The 26,617-nt window shown below is 42.8% G+C and overlaps 1 protein-coding gene across 1 annotated transcript; it reads right to left on the reverse strand.

Moving 5' to 3' along the window:
• Positions 1 to 937: 937 nt before the first annotated feature.
• Cd59 (CD59 molecule (CD59 blood group)) lies at positions 938 to 21,776 on the reverse strand. Its single transcript, XM_076847029.2, has 5 exons — positions 21,681 to 21,776; positions 21,059 to 21,134; positions 12,816 to 12,900; positions 8,995 to 9,096; positions 938 to 2,073 (listed from the first exon to the last, which is right to left on the reverse strand). The coding sequence occupies exons 3-5, from the start codon at positions 12,880 to 12,882 to the stop codon at positions 1,847 to 1,849; spliced, it is 396 nt and encodes a 131-aa protein (XP_076703144.1). The 5' UTR covers positions 12,883 to 12,900; positions 21,059 to 21,134; positions 21,681 to 21,776; the 3' UTR covers positions 938 to 1,846.
• Positions 21,777 to 26,617: the final 4,841 nt, after the last annotated feature.

The raw sequence follows: 26,617 nt of genomic DNA on the forward strand, positions 1-26,617 counted from the left end.
GATCTTAAGAATTATACAGTAACAACCATGGGGAAAAGGGAAACTTTTATCCTCCCGAAAGGGATATACCATTGTTTAGGCAAAAGGAAGAGCTTCCAAAAGCTTCAACATTGGTGACTATGATTGTTATGGGTCAGGCTATATAGGCAATGACCAAAGAGACTCCATTTTGCCCTGAAACTCCAGTCATGTAAGAAATGCTTCTCCCAGGGAAAGCCCCACCTCTGTACCCATCAACAGTTGCTTAGCATAGCACATTTGGCAACACAAAATGGAAATACTTATATAATGTAAAAGTGTTCTTTCTTTGGCTCCCATTTTTCTTGGACAATGTACTCTGTCAGAAATTGACTGTCTTTAACTTGTCCTCAACTAGGGATGTTTTGACCCACTCTCTTCTCTGCTTATGACTTTAGATCTCATGACATTTGTTTATGGTTTTGAATCATAGTAACAGCCACTTATGCTTTAATATGGTTTTGGACTATAAAACCATATTAAACCCTGGAAGGGGGTCGAAGGGTGTAGACCTGCAGCCTACCCCTTGGCCTGCCAGCTGGTGGATCCAGATCGCCAGTTGGTGAATAAAGTTTGTCTCCTGCTTTAAGATCAACTTGGTGATTTATTGCAATCTCGCCTTAACGTGATAATAGCCCACATGAATGTATTTTATATCATCTGTGCTGAGTTAACTAGGAATCACCACACTGAATGCAGACAGGCGGGTAAAATATGCTTCCTGATCTGTTGCTATTAGTGATGGCATTGGGAAATCACACATGGCAGCCCCAAAGGCTATTCCCATTGCATGCATTCCATACATGCATGAGCACACACACATATGCACATGTGCACGCACGCGCGCACACACACACATACACACACACGTCTTCCTAACAGTAACAGTTAAAATAGGCACACTTAGTACTCCCAGCCATGTGGTGTGGCATAGAACGTTTATTCTTAAATTACATGTGGCAAAGTCAAGATATCCCACTTTTCCAAGCAGGGTGAAAAAGGAGGGAATAGAGCTTAAATACTCATTAAGGCAATTAAATCTTTCTAGTGAAAGACAACAATGCCCACACAAAATTTAGACACATGGAAAACCTCAAATTCCCCAATTCTCTCTAAAGACAAAGCCTGTGTTTGTACACCCTGCCATCTAGGAACCTTACCCGGTCCCTGCCATATGTCTTCTAGCTGAGAACAGCGCCGTGAACCCGCTCTTTCTGCATTAAGGACCTCATTGCTCTGGCAGCGGGGAGGTAGCTCATTGGTAGAGCACTTGCCTAACATGCGAGAGGCCCCTGGTTTGATCCTTAACAAATTAAAAAAAAAAAAAAAAGAAAAAAAAAATCTCATTGCTTCTTACTGATAGCCAACATCTAGAATATTCAGTGTGCCTACACGGCAACACAGGAGCTCTGAGGTTAACAGAAGCAATTCCTGTGACGGGGAGTCTTCAAAAGAATCCCCCTGTCCCCTGAAAGTACTGCTCATGCTATTTCCCAAGGAACCAGAGGGAAATGCCTAAGGGTTGCTAAGAACCCACATAAACTATCCCCACACAGCTGGTTCTCCCAAGAGCAGAGGCAGGAGCATGTGACCTACGGAGTTGCACATGCTTCACTCAAACCTGTCAAGTGCACCTTCCCTGAGCACAAGACTCGTCTTCCAAGTCTCTTGGAGTTCCTTTCTTTTATCCAAACTGTTCCAGGACGGACAATTTTATTCCTTCCCAGCAGGATCCAGTGGAAAAAGAATAAAGGCTTTGGAGGGCAGCTGCCAGGAAATGGGAAAGATAGAGAAGGGGACAGCCTGCAGAATCCTTCCTGGTGTTGAATCAGAGAAAACAGTTCCAGGATGTGACCAGAACCAGCGGCACCACCAGTATGGTTTTCCCTGATAAGGTGACCGTCCCCCCTTTTCCTTTTACTGGTTTTTCGAAGTCGCGGTTACACAGCTTCTTCTGGCAGCATCTATATGTTAGCTCAGGCTCTCCTAATCTTTTTGAAAACTCTTCGAAAGTGCAATCATTATACTTCCAGCACTGGTGATATATTCGTGGCCCTGTGGGGAGACACACACGGGGTAAGAAATCAACTGTGTAGAGTTCTGAATCTGCCCTTGAACCCTCCATTCTACTGCTGGGAACTCACTCTGTGGAATTAGATCTAGTCAAAAAGGGTCCTCACAGTTGGGGCGTAAGAGGGACTGAGAACTCTTCCATAAGACCTGTCTTGTCAGAGCCAGTGGAGATGAGTGGGATGGAAGGGGGTGGGGAAGAGGGGGAGGAGAGCATATTTACACATTTAGGCATTTATACATTTAGGAGAGAAATTTGGTATTATCTACCAGGATTTTAAACAAAATCCCTTTTGATTCAGCAATTCTACTTTTAGAGTTTACCCTATGAAGTAAAAAGGTTATGATGTACAAAAGGTAAACAATAGAAGCTCAGGAATGGTCACTGAAGTACTATCCATATAGCAAGAAGAAGCTGAAAAGCAAAGAGTCTGCTAATTAAAGAGTGTTTGAAGAAATTATGAAAGGATTTCATACAGCGGTGCTCCATGCAGATAAGGAATAACACAGGCCTGTTGGGGCACAATAAGTGCCTGAGTTTAAAACAAAACACAAAAGACCAACTTCCCTCCTCCCCAAGATAAAAGCTGGTATCACCCTCCAGTCAGGTGCCTCAAACATTTACACCGTCTAGGGGACTGCAGACAGGCTGTGCTTGAAGGTGGAGGATGAGACCTCAAGAGGGACAGAGGTTGGCACTGGTGAGTCTCTCTTTGGCCGAAAGGCTTCTACTGAAGGCCCCAAGGGTGAAGGTACCTATGTACTGCCATCTCTGGGGTTGATGTGTCATGAACCATCACTTGCTGGAAACCAGCCTCACAGAAGAGGCCTATGAGAAGTACTTCAGAGATCACATGAAATCCATCAAAGGTAAATTTGAAGAACAGACCAGAAAGAGTAAAACCTTTTGTTTTTGAGGGAGGAGGGCAAGTACTCACTCATCCACCGAGCCACACCCCCAGCCCTATTTTGTATTTTATTTAGAGACAGAGTCTCACTGAGTTGCTTAGTGTCTCACTTTTGCTAAGGCTGGCTTTGAACTTGCAATCCGCCTGCTTCAGTCTCCCGAGCCTCTGGGATTACAGGTGTATACCACCTTGCCCAGCCAGAGTAAAACCTTTTATGACAGGAAGTGCAGAACAAATCCAGTATATCCCTGATTATTTCAAAACTACACCATCTTTATTGGTAAAAACATGAATCTAGATAGAAGGTTTGCTCCCTCAGGCTATAGTTAGGAGTGTGTGACCCCATGCATGATTTTCTTTATGGATCCTTTAGAAATGGAAAATGTTAACAAACTTGACTTTGACCAATTTGGCTGCTGCTTATTAGCTACACAACATCAGGAATTAAGCCAAATGGGGCTGATGTCAGCCCTTCCTTTATTCTGAAAGTGAAAAAAAAAAAAAAAAAACATGTCATTAGGTTGTCTAAAAATAAAACACATTTCGACTTTTAAAAAAGGATTCAGAAAAATGGACTAAGTCAAAGTTTAAAAACTTTTGTGTTTCAAAGGGCATTATTGAAAAAATAAAGACAACATGCAGGAAGAGAGGAAATGTTTGTAAATTAAGTGATAAGAATTTAGTAGCCAGAATATATAAAACATCTAGCTTTTAGCAGAAGCATAGAGCTGGGGGAGGAGGAAAGTAGTTTTTTCATGTGTGTTTTGTTTTTAACTCAGGCTGTTTCCACACCAAACTTATGGGCCTATGTCATTCCTTATCTGCATGGAATTCCATGGGATGAAATTCTTTCATAATTTCTTCAAATGCTTTATAACTCCAGAATAAAAAACAAACATGCCAACAGAAATATAGGCAATAAATAGACATTTCTCCAAAGAAGATATACAAATAGAGGCAACAAGCACATGAAACGATGCCCAACATCATGAATCATTAAGAAAACCAAAATCAGGGGCTGGAGTTGTGGCTCAGTGCTAAGACATATTGATAGATTCCCCCGCTTTGAACTGCTTACAGAACTTGCCTGGACGATGTATCACTTGTATGCATTGTGATCTATCTGTTATTGTCGCGAATTATGGTAGTGCTGGCGTATCTTTGCTGATGTGTCACCAGTGATGCAATTTTTCCTAGAAGCCGTCAATTGACTTGATGTCCTGGCATTTCTGTATCCTCCTCCCTTCTACTAGTGATGGTCTAATTTTGGAGGCCAACAGAGGTGAGGCAAAGAACCTCACCCCCCCCCCGCCCACTGATGCATAGGCCTATCCACAAGTATGGCTATATGCTGGACTGGTAGTCAGTGACGGGTAAGAACCATATGTTGAATTGGACAAACCTAACAGGCACGGTCCCTAGCCACATTGCTTGTTGCTTAATTAAACAGAAGGGGGGAGATGCTAAGAGCCACAGCCAAGTAATATGATGCATGGGATTTTTGGTTGAAAGGTGGCACCAGCAAGCCATCGAGATGATATGATTATGTTAAGATTTGCATTCATATGGATATTGGACTCCTGCTGTCCACCACGGCCTGCTACGGGACTCCTGGAGAGTTCCCATAGGTTGGGGAAGTGCGGTAGGAGGGAATTCCGGAGGAGGACCCTCCTCTTGGGTTCTGGGAGAACGCGGCGTGGGTCGATTGGGAATCTTCCCGGACACGGAGCATTGGCGGCAGTTTCAAAAAATAAAGTTTGTTCCTGCTTGAGTGGCTCGTGATTTTGTGCCCAGCCAGACTGCGGCAGCTCAGAGGTAGAGAGCTTGCCTAACATGCATGAGGTACTGGGTTCGATCCTCAGCATCACATGAATATAAAATAAAAGATACTGTGTCCACCTATAACTAAAAAATAAATATTAAAAGAAAAAAGAAATATCACAATGAGATATCACTTCATACCTGCCAGGAGGATAAGATCAAGACAATCAAGAAAACAACAAGTGTTGGCTAGTAAATAAGAATCTAGAACCCTCAGACATGGTGGGAGGGAATGTAACATGGTGCAGAGACCTTGGAAAAGTTTGGCTATTCCTCGACATTGAGTTATCATATGATCAAGCAATTCTACTCCTGAGTCTAAATAACCAGGAGAATGGAAAGCTATGCTCATACAAGAGCTTATGCATAAATGTTATAAATATATATTTGGCCATAACAGGAAGTGACATACTGATAGCTGCTCTAATATGAGTGAACCTTGAAAATATAAGGCTTAGTAAAAGAAGCCAGTGACAAAGGACAATACTCTATGGTTCCATTTACATAAGTGCCCCAAACAGGCAAATATACAAAGACAAAATTAAATGAGTAGCTGGCAGGGATGTGGGAGGGAGGAATGGAAAGTGACTGCTAATAGGTAAGGGGTTTCTTTTGGGGTGACAAAAGTATCCTAGCATTAAACAGTGGTGATAGATGCACAACCTTGTAAATATGCTAGAAGCTACTAAAATTGTACATTTTAAAATGCACAGTTTGTGGCATATGAATATCTCAAAAAAGAAGAAGAACAGACGTGGAAGAGTATGTAGAATATCCATTTGCATAAATGAAGTATTTATGCATGGGGTAAATGCAATATTTTTTATTTGGAATGAATCCAATGTTACCCTCATGGAAGAGTAGTTTTCATTTACATTTCTACAGGAAACAAGATTTTTTAAATTTATCATATGAATGACTTATTTTTAAAATATTTTAAACTTCACTTAAAATCATTAGACTACTCAGTAGTATAGGAAAAATTTCCATAAGCATATACCATGACAGTCCCATTTTTAGAAAAATATCCATGGGCACTGTAGGAAACTAAGGGCAGAAATATATATGATGAGGATTTTATAGTGTTTTTAAAATATTCATAAAAAGCATGTTGAATGAAAAAAATGTATTAGTTGAGAAAGAGGTGTTATGATATATTCTCCTCTCCCAATAAAACAGTGTCCTTGTGTCAGATTGTGTGCCAGATACTAGGGATTATATTGTACATATAATAAGGTATCATCTTTGCCCCAGAATCATTTTCTTATCTTCTGTGCTAGTGCCCATTTCCTTATTTAAGATGTGTAACTATTTTATCTATTTTCATTCATAGCTTGGGGTTTAACAAAACATCTCTAAGTTCATAACTGCAGGTATATATAAACTATCCTGCCCTCTTCCTCAGGAAGGATGGGTACTGGGATTGGATTTTAATGATCTCTTAGTCCAGAAGCAGAAGCTAGCCATCATTCTCAAAATGGCTCTATTTTCTTGAGTCATGCCTATTAAAATAGATACTTCCAATATTACAGGAGAAGCTAATGTTCAATAGGACAAGATACTGCTTTATGTAATAGTAATTAAGTATCGGAGCTTCAAAAGCATTAAAGTTGCCATGATTTTAATTAGTGAAGCCTAATAGCTTGAGGAGAACAGAGAGCAATTTCTTAATAATTGCTACCAATTAATCACTTACTATGCATCCTGCAGCGTGCCAAGCACTCGAATTATCACATTCGAATGATAAACCACATCAGAACTGCCCAAAGTCAAGTGGATTCTATCAGTCTCACAGCATTAGAGGCTCTCTCTGCTTGCACGACCTCCCCATCTTAAAGGCTTGATTCAAACTTACTGAAAGCAATAGTTTCTTGTCTTAAGCACCTCTAGGTGTGGCCCTTATTCAGGGCACTGTCATCATCCTCTAAGACTCTAAGTACATTTAACAGGGTTACTACTGTCAGGAGGCCACTGAGTGGTGGCTGAGTTAGCATTCAATGCCTGACTCTCTTCTAGACTTTGCCCAATACTATCATATTCATTCTTTCTTCTAACTGCTCCAGTAATCCTGGAGGTAAACATTCCCATTCTACAGCTGGGGGGAAAAATGAGGTCCCAGGACCCCTTGAAGATGCCCCAAATCTGAGAAAGTGCAAGTCCCATACATAAAATGGGGTAGTATCTGCACATAACCCGTGCACACCCTTTGTATCTCTAGATCACTTATAATGCCTAATATGATGTAAATGCTATGAGAATAGCATTGTACTGTATTGTTTAGGGAATAATGACAAGGAAAAAAGTATGTACATAGTAGTGTAGACAAGAGCCTGGCCCCACCCAGCTCTCTGGCCTCCTTTTTCGAGATATGAACCTTTCTCCCACACAAGCCCCTATTTGTTTTTCAAAGAGTTCTGATCTGTGGTTGGTTGACCCCAGAGGAGAAACTCACAGATATGGAGGGATGACCATATTTCAAAAAACTTCTGGTTATTACACATCTGGCTCAAGTTTTTGGGACTTATGTTTATGAGAAGAAGAAAAATGTTTGAGATTTACATGACCTTTAAAGAAAATATAAATTGCATTCCTTTGATCACTTTTAAGTTCACAGCAAAACTGGGCAGAAAATAGAGAGACCCAAACACAACCTCCCCACTAGCGACAACCCAACTGGTGTGATAGCACTTGTTATGAGTGATGAACATACATGGACTCATCATTGTTGCCCAAAGCCCACAATTTATATTAGGGGTTTATTCCTGGTGTTGTGTATTGTATTGGCCTGTTTCCCTACTTTAATGAGATGCCTGACATCGGCTAACTTTATAAAGGAGTTTATGCAGCTTACAACTCAAGAGGTTCAAAGTGAAGATTGGGCCTCCTCATTGGTTGGGCTTCTGGTGAGGGCCTAAAGAGGGTGGCATCACATCATGGTAGGGGCATGTGTGGGAAAAAGGTTCATATCTCAAAAAAGGAGGCCAGAAAGCTCGGTGGGGTCAGGCTCAGCCAATTTATAATAACCCTCTCATAAGAACTACATAAGAGCAACTTTAATTCCTTTTGAAGGCTCCTACCCAACGCCCAAGGGACTCTGTATTAGGCCCCACCCCTTAAAGGTCCCACTTCCCAATATTGTCATACTGAAGGCTCAGCCTCCAATACATGGATCTTGTTGGTGGGGGACAAACAATATCCTAACAATTGCATAAATACTGTGGGTTTTGACAAATATATAATGACATGTATCCATTATCATACAGAGTAATTCATTGCTCTGAAAACCCTCTGTACTTCCCCTATTTATCCCTCCTTTTGCTATAACCCCTGGCAGCCACTGACCTTCTTATTGTTTCCATAGTTTCATCTTTTCCAGAATGTCATGTCACTAGAATCAGAACGTAAACTTTTCAGGTTGGCTTCCTTCACTTAATAATACATTTAAGATTCCTCTGTGTCTTTCCATGACTTGATAACGCATCTCTTTTTAATGCTGAATAAAATTCTAATGTCTGAAAGTACCACAATTTATCTATTCATCTACTATAAGACCTCTTGGCTGCTTCCAAGTTTTGGCTATTATCAGTTAAGCTGTTGTAAATCTCCACAGGCATATTTTTATGTGGGTATAAGTTTTCAATCCATTTGAATAAAGAATGAGATTGCTGAATCAAAATGGTGCTTTTATAAGACACTGCCAAGCTATAATCCATGGTTGGACCATTCTGCATTCACACTAGCAATGAATGAGAGCTGCTGTTTCTCCCCCATCCTTGCCATTATCTGATGTTGTCAGTGTTTGGGATTTTGGCCACTCAGAGGTTTTCAAAAATTTTGGAGGCAGCACAGTATCACGGTTTAAAAGCACAAATTTAGGAATCAGATGAATTTCCTTGTTCAAATCCTGACTTGGTTACTTGACCTTAGTCCATTACTTAATCTGAGCCTCAGTCTCCTCATTGATTAAATGAGGATAAAAGATCATCCTGAGAGGTAGATGAGAAGTATTCAATAAAAAAAATATATGGCAAATGCTTAAAAAAGTCTTATCTATAGCTGGCGACAATCATTGAGAACTTTACTTGTTGAATAGGAGCTGAATAATAAGAGAGGCACACGTTGGTCAGGCTCCCATGGGTTCATTGCACTTTGGAGACAGGGAATGGGAAGCTCTTACCAGCCTTAACAATGGCACACGCATCCAAGTCTAAATGACAGCGGGTGGTTTCGTTGCAGAAGGAAACAGGGTCAACACAGCTGTAGCACTGCAGGGCAAACTCTACAATCAGAAAGAAAACCTGTCAGGACCTGTTACACTGATACTGACTTCACCCAATAAAAGTAAGGCAGAGGTTTCTACCATCACAAGTACAGAGTGAGCTCAGCACTTTTCCTCCCTGCCTGACAATCAGCCTCCATCATGAACCACACGGTAACCATCCAGACCAGGATTTCATGATCAACAACCTACTTTGGAGGAAACAAATGGGTGTTCATGATCCTCCCTAAAAATATTCTATTCCTCTCATTAGCAAACATACAGTATATATTTGTAGTCATTTATTGCACTGTGAATTTTGTACATCAATTTTTTTTGTTTCCTCTCTTGTTACTTATATAAGAGCCCACATAATATACTTGATTTTGTCTCTTGACCTGCAAAGCCTTAAATATTTACTGCCTGGCCCTTTATAGAAAGTGGGACAACCTCTGGGATAGGGTATGATCATTGACCTGTTCCCTACTAAGGTACTAACCCAGGGCCAGTAGTCAGGTTCTTAGGACTCATCTTTGCCAGCTAAACCATGGGTTTTCCTGGGTTATTTTTCCTTCTCTATTTTTATCACAATAGTGACCCCCCCCAAAAAAAAAAGAAGAGGAGTCACAGTCAACATTTGTAATGGGGAGAAGCTGAGGAATCCAGAGTCAAAAGGAAATCTCCCTGAGTCATGTGGATACGCCCTTCTCTAGGACCAGAGAGAATGACCTTCCTGCCACTACGTGGCTTCTGCTATGACTTCAGTATTTAGTGGTGACTACCTGTAAAAAGACATTTTCAAAGATGAAACGTGTAAAATTTCACAGAAGAATGTTAGGATTAAACCGGGGTGGGTTTTGGAGCCCGAAAGCTGACTTCTAGTTCTAAGGTCATCTCCAGGGAATGAGGAGAGTTTCCAGAAGTCCAACAGAAAGTGGATCCTCACTGCCTGAGCACAGTGAAGAGTCAAGCTCTCTACAGCACTTAAATGGTCAAATCTGCTTTTTCAGGTGTGAAATCCCACCCACAGGAGATCCTGTGGTTTGGGAAGGTTCCAGATAAACCCCTTGAAAAATCAGGGCAAAAAAACTCCTCCCTTTCGGTTTACAGATGATTGGAGAGAGGAAGTGACCCAACTAAGGACAAGGACACTCAGCCTCAAAGCGGCAGAGCTAGAGCAGGCCCCCAACCCTGTAGGCAGGGCTCCATCAGACCGCTCTGCCCACTCTTCCCCAGGGGCAGCACTGGCCATACCGAGGCGAGTGGAGAGGTATAACAGAAGGCACGAGAACACCATTTCTCACAGTCTCTTCCTTGTGCCCGACGTGTATGTACACATGAGAAGAAAGAATAGAACCGGGCACAGTGGCACACGCCTGTCTTCCCAGCGGCTCTGGAGCCTGAGGGAGGAGAATTTTGAGTTCAAAGTCAGCCTCAGCAACGGCGAGGCACTAAGCAACTCAATGAGACCCTGTCTCTAGTAAGACACAAAATAGGTCTGGGGATGTGGCTCAGTGGTTAAGTGCCCCTGAGTTCAATCCCTGGAACAAAAAAAGAATGGAAGACCCAAAGAGCTGGAAGAGGGAAGGTGTGGTATTAATCTGGCTGTCTGAGGGCCATTTTAAAAGATCACCCATAGGCGTCAATCTTATCCTGGCTGGAACCAGAGCTTATTTGGCTTTTTGACAAACCTTTAGTTAGGGGTCGAGGCCCATATTTGGAATTTCTGCAGGGCAGAAATTTGCGTATCTAATGTATTCATCTAATGTCCAAATGTCTGTGCACTTATGCATTAGGCCCTTCATAGAATTGTTATAAGGTGAAGGTGTCAAGGGACTTCAACTCCATATTGCAAGAGAAATCCATGACTAAGATTCACCTAGCCCGCCCAAAGTCACACAACTGCTAGGTAATGGAACTGAGACGCGACTCAGGCCACCAGTTCTAACCCCAAGTATGGTTTAACCAAGACGTTCTTCTAATTGTCCCGAGTGGGACAAGAAGGAAAGGGTACACGTTGGGGGGAAACCAGGATCAAACACAAGTAATTAGTGAATGGTCTGATATTCTGACTTCTAACCAAAGGCGGACGGGATTTGACCCTCAGGGCCACTTGGTCCTGGGACATTTTCCCCTGATTCCTAAAGGAAGTTGTCCTAAGTCTCAACCTCTGTAACAGCAGGCACCTTTGTGCTACTTGATTTGCTTCATTGTAAGGATCAAATGTCATTTTCTGCCTGAGAGATGTTTCTGCCTATGACATAATGGCCTGTGTCACAAAAGTTCCCCCAAGGTTTCACGGTGTCTTGGGCAACAGCAAGGGTACTCTCTCTCTCCCCTCCCTTCTCTCTGTCCGTCTCCCTTTTTCTTCTTCCTCTTTCTCTTCTTCTCTCTCTCTCTCCCGTGTGTGTGGGTGAACTTCACATTCCAATTACTATCGTAATTACAGGCAATACACTGGATAGAAGAACTGAGGAAGGAACACCGTGCTGTGACACAGGGGGACCACATTATAACCTCCTTACGGGAGGTGATGAGGAAGGCGGGTGAGGAGGGGAATCCTGACTTCTCTTTTTTTCTCAGAAAGGGAGAGAGCAGTCAGGTGTGTCCTTGGGCAAATTACTTCTCCTGCTGCAGTCTCTTCCACTGTCCAATTAGCGCAAGAGCATGGCCCCTCATGGAGGGCTGGGGGGATCAGATGAGGTAGGCTTTGTCCTGGTTCCTAGTACACAGTAAGCCATCAATATGTGGTGACTACGAATACACCCAACACTGCAGAGACCTTTTTTTTTTTTTTAATTATTCATTATATTGCCACTTCTTTTTCTCCCTTCCACCCCAACCCCAGAAGGAAAGGCATCAGAAGTGGCCAGGATGCTGTACCAACAGGACACAGGCAGGAAGATCCTTATGATGAAACAAAATCAAGTGGCACCATTGTTCTATTACAGAAGACTCGGGCCAACTTCCTCCAGGAACCAGGGGAAGGATGGTTCAGAAAGGGGCAGCCCAGGAGAACAGGCGTCCCAGGAGGGGGGGCCTGGAATAGGTGTGAAGACAGGCACCCAGGGTTCACTTCTGGTGAAACACTTCTGGGTGTTCTTTAACAAGTTATTTCTTCTCTTTGAGTCTCAATCTTGTCATTTGTCAAACACGGATAACACAGTACTTACTCCATTGGGTTGACATGAGGGTTAAACACGTAAATACAAGGACCGTGACTGGCAGACTGATCAGCACGGAAGTGCTCTAAGCTTTAGCTGCTGCTCTCACTATGATCATCATCACTGTTGCTAAGGAGAAGCCACAGAGTGGAGGATTGAGCTCAAAAGGCTCTGGGGACACTGGGAAGGACCTGAAGGGACTTGCCCAGCACTGTAAGGCAGGCTTCCACTGCAATCCTCAGGTAGCTTGTGGTGGGAAACCATAGGCTTTGGTGAAACCTAAGCTGTTCAGTTCCCCTGCCCAGAAAAAGGCAGCCCTGTAACTCAGGACGGGCTGTAACTCAGGAAGGTGTCCCAGTGACAGCAAGGTCACAGCTTAGGAAGGAGGTGTCATAAAACCTCAGACCTGTAACACTGGAGGCACAAAAACCAAAGCCAGGCCTGGAAGAGGGACTGGGGTGGAAACTGAGGCCCGTCGTGACAGTTTCGTCTCCCAGAGGCCTAAGAGGAAGAAAATTCAGGACCAAGGCAGGCAGGATGGTGCGTATCTGTGTCCAGAGACTCTCTACCACTCACCTGAGTGGCAGAGGACAACCGGAACGAGCAGGACTCCGAGTAGGGTGAGTCCTCCTCTGCTTCTCATGGTGATGGTCCACAGAGTCTGTAAGAAAGGGACAAGAGGAGTTGTTACAGAACAACGAGTGACTGCTGGTTATCTCAAAACCCAGAGCACAAGGTCAAAGGGGCCTCAGAAAACATGGGGAAGGTGCTGACAGACCAATACCAGGAAACTTCCAGGCTAGGATGCCATGAACCCAGGGGTCCTCTTGGGTCCCAGTACTGGACCTCTTCTCCCTCCCCAAGACCTCAGCTCACTGGAAAATGCTGCCCAACTTGGGCAAAGGGGCAGCTATGGGGGAACCCAAGCTCACTGGGCTCAGTCAGTGAGGGTCCATAGCTGGACCCCACCCCAGCTCTAACCTCAGCTAGCATGTACCCTCGAATAAACCCAGTCCCTACAAGCCTCAGTGTTCATTACTACGCAGTGGGAATACCACTCTCTTGTCCAGAGGGTTGCTCTGCCTAGTGAAAATACCAGAAAACTAATGAATATGACAACTGAAGTTCCTGCTCTGCTGGCACCACCCCAACCTGCTGGCTGAGCTGGAGGGCCAGACCAGGCCACAAAGAGAACCAAGAATGTCCCCACGAGGCAGCAGCATGTGTTCAGCAGCCCAACAGGTGGCAAAGGCTTAGCATGCATGGAAGCTGTGGCTCCCCACCCTAACAGATGCCATGGGGACACGTCCTTGTTCCCCCTGGGGATATGAAGAGAGGGTCTGGGCAACCTCAGTGACTAGTCCTCATTACATAAGTGACTAACACAGCAGGAAGCATCATCTGAGAAGGGAAGGCTGAGTGCTTTGAGCCCTCTTTTCAGTCAATAAGGAAAACAAGGCACAAAAGCTTTTTAGACTGGCCTAAGTGCAAAGCTTTTTGGTAGCAGATTTAGGAACTCTCCCAACACCACCCCTTTACCCCTGGGCCTATCCTGAAGTAAGGAGGTGACAGATGCTGTAAGTGAAGGTGCTGTACATTCTACTCCCCTAAGCCCGACAGGTCTAGCAGACATTTGGGGCCTTGGTGGGGAGAGTCACCTGCCCTCCCCTGGGTCAGGAAGGCAGCGGTCCCTAAAGCTTTTGGACCATAATCTCTCACATCTTTGAAGGGCAGTGCTATGCAGGAAGTGGTGGATGAAGGCCAGTGGAGGACTGAGAAGCTGCACAGGGCAGGGTCTGGTGATGTCCACAAAAGAAAACGCTGAGTCATGCTCAAGAGTGAGGGTGTTGGGCTGGGGATGTGGCTCAAGTGGTAGCATGCTCGCCTGGCATGCACAGGGCGCTGGGTTCGATCCTCAGCACCACATAAAAATAAAATAAAGATGTTGTGTCCACCAAAAACTGAAAAATAAATATTAAAAAATTCTCTCTATCTTTAAAAAAAAAAAAAAAAAAAGTGAGGGTGTCAAGGACAACCAGGGCCAGGCCTTTCCTTACAAGTGGAACTTCCTCCAGCTCCCTTGGCATACTGCCAGCTTCCTGCTTGGTTCCCCATGCTCTGGGGTTTCTGGGTAGAAAGAAGATAGACTCAGGTTAGTCAAGGTACCCAACAGATAGGGGTATGGATCCAAGGTCCCCAAAGAGCAAAAGCACTTCAGGCACTTTCTAAAAGTTCAGAATAGGTGCTGGGTCAGGATTCCCAACAGAGTAGGAGGGAAGGAGCCTCCTTACTTGGATTAGGCACCAGCAAGGTGTCAGGTCGCTGGACCTGCTAGCTCTAGGTCTTTGACATAAGTAGCACTGTTATAACACACTGGATCCCTTACCCAGAACCTTTCTATGACAAAGTGGTGATAAAGTGCTTTAGAAAAAACTGGCCTGAGAAGAGAGCAGGAACAAGACCGTGAACTTGTCAAGCGTGTGGCTTCTGAGACTACTCTGGAGGCTTTTGAACAATGCCTTGAACAGTTCTGGCTCTGCCACTTATTTGCTGTATGTTACTTGGGACCTCCATGGGGACAGTCATACATGCTTCACAGCATGATACCTGGCCAGAGAAGGCACTCCAAAAGCAGCAGACACTACTGGTATTACTGAGAAGTAATACAAGAGAATTATTTTAATGTACTTATGCATCATTTCAGGAAGAAGAAATCAGAAGGGAGGGAGTCCTGGAGGGTGAAGTGGCGGGTAGACAAAGGGTAGCACTGGTCGAAGAAGCAAGATAAACTCTCCAGATGGCTCTCCAGATGGAAGCCCCAAACCTAAGGTAGCCTTCAGGTTTCTGGGTTGCAAGGGGAGTTTGAAGTCTTAGTTTGGACTCTGCAATAACTAGCTAGTAGTCACTGGAGCTGCTTCCATGAAGGCAAAGATGGCAGAAGAAGGAAGTGGCCAGGGTGGTGTTGATGCCAGGACTGGTTCAGCACTACTAACACGGGGTTCCCAGAGCAGCATGGCTGTATGGCATGTGTGCTGGTGGGGAGACAGAAAAGGGAACAGCTGATTGGTTAAAGCAATTTTATAAACATCCCAAGATGTTGACAGCAGGTACCATTAAACAGGATTATCTGTGACTTTTTCTTTATGATCCTCTACCTTTTGTCACCCATCCCCTGAATAGTCTATAAGAAACCAAGTGTTAGTTTTATCATCAAAAGTATCAGGAAAATAAACACATTGCAGATGTTTCCCTTTTTTTAAAAAAAAAAAATTTTTTTTGGTTGTAGTTGGATACAATATCTTTATTTTTTTATTTACTCATTTTTATATGGTGTGCCTCACACATGCTGGGCGAGCGCTCTACCACTGAGCCACAACCCCAGCCCGGATGCCCTTTTAATAGTGCACTATCAGCTATCTTTTGGTAAATCTATTTCAGAATTTAAAAGAAAACCAAAACTCAATCTGATGGTTTGAACCTCCTCCCTAGTCTAAAATACCCTCCATTATTTAAAAAAAAAAAAAAAGGCGCCCATAAGTTAAGTGTAGATAACATGGTGGCTAAACCAGAAGTGCTATCAATATCCACCCAGACCAAGCACAGCTTAAAAGGAAGGCACACCCAGAAGGTGTCAACTTCTCCCTTTTCTAAAAACATCAAGACTCAGTATTAACAGTGTGTCCGTTCCTATGGACTATTTTAATAATACTGACATAACTATTCTAATAATATTGATATTATTCCCAAAAAGGCTTAGTTCTTCCAAAGAATGCACTACTGACAATCCCCAAAGAAGACAGTGACAAGCCTTTTTCCTCTGAGGGTAGACAATTCCCAAAAACAGCCCAAAGGTATTCTGACTGGGGTCCTCAGGATAAGATGGGAGGCCTATTGAAAAATACCATTTTGGGGTTGCAGATCACACTTTAAGCCAGGCTTATGTCTAAGGACACATTTTTCTGGGTACTTGACTCTAAAGTAAATTCCTTAATGGGCAATGGAAATAGGCTTTTCATCACAGGAATAAGCAAATAACAAAGTTAAACAATCGTTGTTTAAAAGAGCAAAAGTCCAAGGTATGGGGTTGAATACACAGAGGCATGAAGAATTCCTGGAATGGAAGGTGCTCACAAGGTTTAATTCAGTTTAAAAATAGCTATAATTTATTACTTTTTCTATTAAACGTATTTATATCTATTTACACACACACACACACACACACACACACACACACCTGCATAAAAAAATGTTTGGAATAATGTATCAATTCCTCTGAATATTTTGGAAGGTGTTTAATAGAGTGGTACAGTTAGGAGCAGTTGTTCCTGCTTAACTTTTTTCTAACACCAAATATTTTTTATACAAAATCTCTAAAAACAAGAAATTATTTTAATGTACTTATGCATCATTTCATTGCTGGTTTCTTAGCTTCATTTTTCTACGACTCTGCCTGATTAGGTATGAAATAATATATACAGGCTCTCAAAACAGTCAAGATTAAAAAACAAGTTTTGTGTGTGTGTGTGTGTGTGTGTGTGTGTGTGTTTTCTAGGTCTGAAATATAACAGACCATATTTGTAAAAAAATGAGGACCTGGGTGATTTTCTAGTCTTTCCTAAAAGTGACACCTATATTATAATATTGGTTTGCTTCTAATTACGCAACCTTGAAATAGTCAAATCCTTTCCCTCAGTTCCTAATTTGTAAAGTGGTCAATAATGATTTTACATGAAGATAGAATATAAAAATAAGATGTGAAGGTTTAAAAAACTCAACCCAGATTATAATGCCCTGTGTCAGTTTCAGAGACAAATAGACGAATGTACAAATAGATGAATGTACACACAACCTTGGAGTTCACTCTGTCCTGGCTCAGACTTGACCTGGGAATAATATTTTAGTCAAGATGCTACATTTCTGAATTTCTTCCAGTTTTTCAGAATAGCAAAACAGACAAAAGCCAGGAGAAATGGTAGAAGGAACCAGGACTGTGTTCTATTTGAGAAAGTGTACCAGAGAGAGTTACTGACTCCAAACTGCTGAGGAAGACTTTTTTTATGGGGGGTGAGGAGGTGAGAGGATTGAACTCAGGGGCACTCAAACACGGAGCCATATCCCCAGCCCTAGTTTGTATTTTATTTAGTTTTATATCTTTTTAGAGACAGGGTCAAATTGAGTTCTTAGCACTGCTTTTGTTGAGGCTGGCTTCGAACTCACGATCCTCCTGCCTCAGCCTCCCAACTTGCTGGGATTGTGCCATGGCACCTGGCTCCATGTAATTTCCAAAGACAAAATTAGGATCAACAAGGGAAGCATTTTGGATTTCTTGAACATCAGCTGTTTGCCCTATCTGCCTTGCTACATGCCAGGGTGGGCCCTGGACTAATGGTCAGCACATCTGGAAGGCAATTCTCTTGATGGAATGTAAAAAGCTTCCCATCCGTTAGAAAGACTCGGGCAGCAGAGGTTGCAGAATAGAGATGCTGCAGTGAAGATTCCTACAGAAGACAGTAAGAGGCAAAAACCAGATTGCCCAAGGACTGAAGACTCTCATTCTATAATAAAAACTACTTGACAATTATTTATTCATTTCCACCCACCTGAAATGCAAGGGGAAGCTAAACAGTGGCAAGATGATTTACAAATATGGGCATCCCTTACTGAAAAGGTTTTGAGTAGCAAATGTTTGGGGTATTTAGGTAGAAAATATAGTGTGAGCCTATAGCCCATTGTTTTAAATAGGAAAACAAAAATGTGACACTGACCATCCAAAAGCCCCGAGTTCCCTAAATAGCACAAACATATGATATCTGAACATATCATTAAAACTGTATGTGTTTACCTACCTTGTATATACATTAGCAACCCAGAGATGCTTGAACAGAAAGCACTTAACGCTTTAAATAACAATTTAGTGCCAGGCGTGGTGGTGAACACCTGTAATCCCAGTGCGTGGGAGAGGGGGCTGAGGCAGAAGGATTGTGAGATCAAAGCCAGCCTCAGCAAGATCGAGGTGCTAAGCAACTCAGTGAGACCCTGTCTCTTAAAAAAATATAAATAGGGCTGGGGATGTGGCTCAGGTCGAGTACCCCTGATTCAATTCCTGGTATCCCTAAAATAAATGACTGAATAAATAAATAAGTAATGATTCAGTGATGGAATGAAGGCATCCACAGGTTGGTATATTTAGTACTAGGGAGTAGGTTCAGTCTTGGCCTCTGCCTCCTGGTCATCCCTCCAATAGTAATTTGTGAGCCCACTGTGTGTGTGCAGGTGCGTCTGGGCACCTGCTACTGCTGTTGATCAAGGTCAGAGCCTTATACTCTAGTAGGGGTGGGCACCAATGAGGGACAAAAGGAAGAAAATAAAGGGTTGGGGGTTACAATACTAGCTATCAATTTCACTGAACATCCAAATCACAGATTGACAGACCCCACCCCGCCCTATACCTGGGATTCAGTAGGTCTAGTGTAGCACCCAGGAAGGTGCATTTCTAGCCGGTTCCCAGGTGCTGGGCCAGAATCCACACTAGAAACCACTAGGCTACAGTGACCTGGCGCAAGGGCGAGACTACTTTATATAGGGTGTCCCAGCAGGGCTGTAAAAGGAGCTGCTGATTCTGATTAAAAAATGAGAAGTTTCTTCTCTTCAGGCGGCATGTGATCACACCATCGAATGCAATATGTTACCAAATGCAAGCTATTAGGCAAGCCCTTGTTTCTGTGTTAACTTCTATGTAGGGAGCAAATATTATAGATCAGTTGCTATGCTGAGGACTCTTGCCATAGTTACCGAGTTAATCTTCACAACAATGCTATAAAGTAAATGTAATCTCTGCTCCAGTTATAAGAAACTGAGGCTGAAAGAGAGCCAGTTGACACAATTGTGGTATTCAGAATATTACCTCTTGCCCCCAAAGATGTCTGCATTTCTAATCTGTGACTAGAGGCAGCTTTACATGGCAAGTGGCTGTTAGATGAGATTAAGATTATAGAGATTATTCTAGGTTACCCAGGGGGCCCAATATAATCAGAGGATCATTCAAAGTCAGAGAGGATACAGCAGATTCTGTCAGAAAATGTGACAACAGAAAAAGAGGGAGGAGAGATGAACTCAACTCCCTCTTGTTAAGACAGGAAAGCTTCCACGCCAAGGAAACTGACTGGTCCTTCACACACACCCAGAAAGGAAACCAGACCTGTCCCCCTCTCACAAGGATTGTATTTGCCAGTAACCTAGGTGAGCAAGCATGTATTTCGGAAGCTGAAATATGATCCTCCTGCCTCAGGAGTCTCCCCACCACATCATTATGATTCAGTGATGGAATGAAGGCATCCACAGGTTGGTATATTTAGTACTAGGGAGTAGGTTCAGTCTTGGCCTCTGCCTCCTGGTCATCCCTCCAATAGTAATTCGTGAGCCCACTGTGTGTGTGCAGGTGCCTTGCCACCACCATATGAAAGGAGCACAGGCTGCTGCCCCACTTTGGCCCCAGTGCCACCTGTGTCAGACTCTAGATAGAGGACAGAACAGCAAGGTTAATAAGTCTGTATTTTTTTAAGCTGCTAAACTTGTAGTTTGTTTCCGAAGCCAGGAAAAACCAATGTAAATCAGACGTGGCGGGATACTCCTGTAGTCCCAGCTACTCCCATATCCTCAGTTACTTGGGAGGTAGGGGTGGGAGAGTGGCTTTAATTCCAGAACCGCCTAGGCTGTGCAGCAGGAACCCATCTCAAAACAAAACAAAACAAACAAGAAAAAGAAAACTAACATAGCAACCTCATTACTGCAAAGCGGTGGAACACTATTTAAACGGAGATCTGAGCTCAGAATCATAACTCTGTGGTGGGAGACTACCGAGTTCAGTTTCTGAAATACATTCAGTTGAGGGGTATAAAGGAAAGAATCCTCTTCTCCCCTCAAATTTTAACATCTGAAATTTCTGTAGGATTCACTGTCACCCACAAGAACAGTTACTCTCCTGGGAGCCTGGGCCTGATGATCTTCAAGATTAGACAGATTCTAAAACTCCTGATGTCCTCATTTTATAGGAAATTAATAGAGGCCTCCTCCCAGAGGGAGGGGGTAGTGTGGGTGTGAAATTACCTATCCTAGGGTGATAGGAAAGTTGCAAAGCCACATTGGATTCATCTTACCTCTACTCATCAGAGTCTGGTAACTCACAAGGGGCTTAACAGAGCCTGGTGTTAGTAGTGTCAAGGACCTAAAACATCTGTGTCCTTAAAACCTTGGAATGCTATTGCCAAACATGCTGAGGCACCCCAAGATCAGTTACTCAGTTCAAAACACTAATGACATCAACAGGGAGAGGGAAAAAAAAAAAAAAAAAGCACCATCATAATGGAAAAGCCCCTCCCAGCCACCCAAAGGGCCAGAAGGAGCCACCCAGACCTGAGAGCACACAAATCTGCAGTTTCCCATACAAGGGCACCCCTATAGTTTGTTCCAGGAACTCAAATCTCTGGTCTCTCATCCAGGTCCTCCCACCCTAAAAATCCATCTTTCATCTTCCAAACCTCTCAGCAGAAGGAAATGTTTTCCTTAGAGCAAAGTCTCTACTCTTCACTATCAAAGTACATGCCACAAATTTCAGGAAAGTTGGGTTTGTACTGAGGAACTCCTCCTTGCCTGCCATTATAAATTACCCAGGAACTATAAATAGCCATCTATGGGCAAATGTTGCCACCTCCCTGACAGAGATTTGTGTGCTTTCTTCGAGGCAGTAAATTCCCTCCAGTGGGGAATCTGAAAAACTGCTGAGAGATCACAGGGAGACCTGAAAAAATTGCCACAATTACCAGGTGCCAGGCTGGGCCTTTCTGCGATCTCACTTGGTCCTTGCCACCACCATATGAAGCGAGGTCCACGGTTTTACTGATGAGAAAATGAGGTTTAATGGCTTGCGGCAATTTCCTAGGGAGCACCCGTTCTTCGTGAACGGCACTCCCTAACGTTTTTGTCAAAAAATTCGACCTTCTGGCTCTAAAGAGGGTGCAGCTGAGCAGATCTGGGAAAACAAAGGTCTCTGCCGTGCAGTTCCAAAATTCAACCTCCGAGGGAAGAAAAGGGCATTGCTCGCGCGGAGGCTGATTCGGGGATCCTCCTCTCTACACGGCCAGAGCTTCTCTGGAGGTAAAGGTCGGGGCCGGTGCTCCGGATCCCAAAGGGATCGAGCAGGCAGGCGGCCGGGAGTTTGGGATCGAGGTCCCGCTGCTCCGCCCACGCCGCCCTTTTTGGCGCCCCACCCTGCTCTTTCTGGGTGTCCCACCCTGGCCTTTCTGGTTGGTAAACAGGGGCCACCCCTCACCACGCGCGCTTCTGACGCACTGCCCAGCTGAAAGCCGGGGCGCAGGGCAGCGGGCACACCCGCGGGGGGCTGCGCACCGGGGACGGAGGACAGCGGGCACGGCCGGGGCTTACCGGAGTCGCCGGGGCGAGGAGGCTGCAGCCAGCGCGGCCTGGGTACTCCGCGGCACCGCTGGGCGGGCCAGGCTCGGCCCCGCCTCCACCCGCTCCGGGCCGGGCTCGGTGACCGCCTCCTTCCCGGGCCCAGCGAGCGCTGCCGCCGGGACTCGACTAACGTTTCAGACCCCGGGGGACCCAAGTTCTGGCAGCCTCTTCGCTTTTGTTACCGAAAATAAGCACAAGCTACTCCGAAAGACTTCGGATCCCCGCCCCCCACTAAAAAAAAAAAAAAAAGTTTATAAAGATATTAATGTTTTCCAAAAGGTGTTTGTATTCAAACTGCTCCTGCCTTGTTCCCACGTGACCTGTCTGGGACTTAGCCCTGAGGCTCCCTCCTGCTCGCAGACTCCAAGTTCCTCAACCACAGCCCTGTGGATGCCTGTCATCTTGCTAGGAACCTGGACAAAATTCTGCTCTGGGTTTAGAAGCTTACAGTTTAGAACTGTAGCAGGAGTCCACTTCACCTTTTGAAGATAGCCCGTGCTGCTTATTTTAAAAGGGACATGATTTTTCTTTTTGCTTCTTCTCCCTCTCCCCTAACCTGGAGGCAGGGAGCCAGATGACCTGTTCTCCATAGGAAGGAGATGTCATCAGAAGCACTAGGAAGTGACTATCTCCCCAAATTCACAAGTGAATTTCAACACTCCATCGGGGCACACCTGAAAGGTAGCCTTTCAAAAAAAAATTTTTATTCTGATTTGTTATACATGATGGCAGAATGTAATTTATTTCATATTATACATGGAGCACAATTTTTCAAGACACTGATTGTACACAGAATATTTTCACACCATTGGTGTCTTATACTTAGGGTAACTGTCTAAGTCATTCCACCACCTTTCCTATCCCCTCCTTTCCCCTCCCTCCCCTCTCCCCTATCTAAGGTTCCTCCATTCCTCCCATGCTCCCCACCAACCCATCACCATTATACCTCTGTGTCCTCATATCAAAGAAAACATTTGGCCTTTGGTTTTTTTGGGGGGATTGGCTTGCTTCACTTAGCGTTACATTCTCCAACTTCATCCATTTACTTGTAAATGCCATGTTTTGTTCTCTTTTAATGCTGAGTTATGTTCCATTGTGTATATATACCAAATTTTCCCTATCCATTCATCTACCGAAGGGCATCTAGATTGGTGCCATAATTTAGCTATTGTGAATTGTGCTGCTATAAACATTGATGTGGCTGTGTCCCTGTAGTATGCTGTTTTTTAAGTGCTTTAAGTAAGTATAAACCGAGGAGAGGGATAGCTGGGTCAAATGGTGGTTCCATTCCAGGTTCTCTAAGGGATCTCCATACTGCTTTCCACATTGACTGTACCAATTTGCAGTTCCACCAGTGCTTTTTTCCCCACATCCTCGCCAACACTTATTGTTGTTTGTGTTCTTGATAGCTGCCATTCTGACTGGAGTGAGATGAAATCTTAGTTTTGATTTGCATTTCTCTAAACTAGAGATGTTGAACATTTTTTATATGTTTGTTGATTGATTGTATATCCTCTTCCAAGAAGTGTCTGTTCAGTTCCTTGATCCATTTATTGATTGGGTTATTTGTTTTTTTTTTCTGTTAAGGTTTTTGAGTGCTTTATGTACCCTAGAGATTAGTGCTCTATGTGATGTGCTTGTGGTAAAGATTTGCTCCCATTCTGTAGGCTCTCTATTCACCTCACAGAATGTTTCTTTTGCTGAGAAGAAGCTTTTTATTTTGAATCCATCCCATTTATTGATTCTGTTTTTAATTCACCATAGGAGTTTAATTCCTAGGCCCCTGATCCACTTTGAGTTGAGTTTTGTGCATGGTGAGAGATAGAGATTTAATTTTATTTTGTTACATGTGGATTTCCAGTTTTCCCAGCACCATTTGTTAAAGAGCCTATCTTTTCTCCAATGTATGTTTTTGGCACCTTTGTCTAATATGAGATAACTGAAGTTATGTGGGTTAGATTCTGTGTCCTCTGTTCTGTACCATTGGTCTACAGTCTATTTTGGTGCCAACACCATGCTGTTTTAATTACTATTGCTCTGTAGTATAGTTTTAGGTCTGAATAGTAATGCCACCAGCTTCATTCTTCTTGCTAAGGATTGCTTTGGCTTTTCTGGGTCTCTTATTTTTCCATATGGATTTCATGATTGCTTAATCTATTTCTATGAGGAATACCACTGGGTTTTTTATTTGAATTGCATTTAATCTGTATAGTGCTTTTGGTTGTATGGTCATTTTGACAATATTAATTCTGCCCATCCAAGAATAAGATAGATCTTTTTGTCTTCTAAGGTCTTCTTTAATTTCTTTCTTTAGCGTGTTGTAGTTTTCATTGAGGTCTTTCACCTCTTTTGTTAAATTTATTCTCAATATTTTATTTTTCTTGAGGCTATTGTAAATGGGATGGTTTTCCTAGTTTCACTTTCAGTGGATTTGTCACTGATGTACAGAAATAGCTTATTTCTGTATGGGTGTTGATTTTATATCCAGATACTTTGCTGAATTCATTTATTAGTTCTAAGAGATTTCTGGTGAAATGTTTTGGGTCTTTTGGGTATGGAATCATATTGTCTTCAAATAGTGATAATTTGAGTTTTTCTTTCCTATTTGTATCCCTTTAATTTCTTTCATCTGTTTGATTGCTCTGGCTAGAATTTCAAGAACTACGTTAAATAGAAGTGGTGACAGAGGGCATCCCTACTTGTTCTAGTTTTTAGAGGGAATGCCTTCAATTTTCCTCCATTTAAAATGATGTTGGCCTCAGCTTAGCATAGTTAGCCTTTACAATGTTGAGGCATGTTCCTGTTATCCCTAGTTTTTCAAGCATTTTGAACATGAAGGAGTGTTGTATTTTATCAAATGTTTTCTTGGTATCTATTGAGATGATCATATGATTTTTATCTTTGAGTCTATTGATGTGAGGAATTACATATTGGACCAACCCTGCATTCTTGCGATGAACCCTACTTGATTGGGATGCACTATCTTTTTGATATGTTTTTGTATTTGATTTGCTAAAATTTTATTGAGAACTTTTGCATCTATATTCATTAGAGATATTGGTCTGAAGTTTTCTTTCTTTGATGTGTCTGGTTTTGGAATCAGGATGATATTGGCCTCATAGAATGTATTTGGCAGTGTTTCCTTGTGGGAGACCAACCTTGCATATGACTGAGTCACACTCCCCGGCTGGATGCTGAGGCGCTCAGTCACAGAAATGTGGCAGAGCTTTCCCCACCCTTCTTGGGTTCGAGGGTCAGTGTCTCATGCATGGGTGTGTCTTGCTACAGCCCCATGGGTGAAGCTATGCTCACCTGTTCTTTGTAATATAACCCCTTGCAGTGTTTAGGATAGAATCTTCCATGGAAGTGCCTTGTGTGTGTGTGTGTGTGTCCCCTTCTCTTACTGTGCCCTTGGGTGTGGCCTACCCAAATGTCAGTCAACCTCCTGACAGTGGATATCATGAAGATAGACTCAGCTCCCTGAAACCTGACCCCTTGCCTCATTTGAATAGCTTCTCCTCAATAAAAGGGGTCAGCACATGCTCTCTCTTCCCATGGATCCTTAAGGTAAGAGGAGCCATTACAGCAACCCCAAAGAAAAAGGTATTTATGTCTCTTGTGTGGTTATTTCGTGCAGCCCAGTTAGCCCAGTTCAACTGGAGTGACCCCTGAGCCTTTTAGTCAACGAGAACAGAAACCTGGCATTCCCTCTTTTTCTATTTCATGAAATAGTTTGAGAAGTATTTGGTGTCAGTTCTTCTTTAAAGGTCTTGTAGAAATCAGTTTTGTATCCATCCTGTCCTGGGGTTTTCTTGGTTGATAGACTTTTAATGGTGTCCTCTGTTTCCTTGCTTGAAGTTGATCTATTTAAATTGTGTATATCATCGTGATTTAGTTTAGGCATACTATATGCCTCTAGAAATTTGTCGATGTCTTTGATATTTTATATTTTATTGGAAAATAAAAAAAAATTTTATTAAATCTTAATTTTAATAAAATTTTATTAAATTTTCCAAATAATTTCTAATTTTCTTCTGTATTTCTGTAGTGTCCATTGTAATATATCATAGATATTAGTAATTTGAGTTTTCTCTCTCCTTATTAGCATGGCTAATGGTTTATCAATTTTATTTTTTTTCAATTTTTTTCAATTGTTTCTTTTGTTTCAATTTCATTGTTTCTAATTTCATCCCATTGTGGTCTGATAGAATGCAGGGTAGTATCTCTACTTTTCTGTATTTACTAAGATTTGCTTGGTGGCATAACATATGGTCTATTTTAGAGAAGGATCCGTGTTGCTGAGAAGAAAGTGTATTCGCTCATTGATGGATATAATATACTCTATATTAATGTCAGTTAAGTCTAAGTTATTGATTGTGTTATTGAGTTCTATAGTTTCTTTCTTTAGCTTTTGTTTGGTAGATCTATCTAGTGGTGAAAGAGGTGTGTTAAAGTCACCCAGAATTATTATGCTGTGATCTGTTTGACTCTTGAACTTCAGAAGAGTTTGATTGATGAATGTAGATGCTCCATGGTTTGGTGCATATATATTTATAACTGTGATGTCTTGTTGATGTAGGTTTCCATTAAGCAGTATGAAATGTCCATCTTTATTCCTTTTGATTAACTTTGGCTTGAAGTCTACTTTATTTAATATGAGAATGGAAACCCCTGCTTGTTTCCACAGTCCATGTGAGTGATGTTTTTTCCCAACCTTCACCTTCAGTCTGTGGGCGTCTTTCCTATGAGTCTTTTGAAGGCAGCATATTGTTGGGTCTGTTTTTAAATCCAATCTACCAGCCTATGTCTTGGATTGGTGAGTGTAAGTGTTAAGAGTGTAACACTTAGGGTTATTATTGAGATATAATTTGTATTACCAGTCAGTTTTGTTTATTTTTGGTGTTTTG

The sequence above is a fragment of the Callospermophilus lateralis genome, chromosome 2 (assembly GCF_048772815.1).
Source record: "Callospermophilus lateralis isolate mCalLat2 chromosome 2, mCalLat2.hap1, whole genome shotgun sequence".
Taxonomy (NCBI): Eukaryota; Metazoa; Chordata; class Mammalia; order Rodentia; family Sciuridae; genus Callospermophilus; species Callospermophilus lateralis.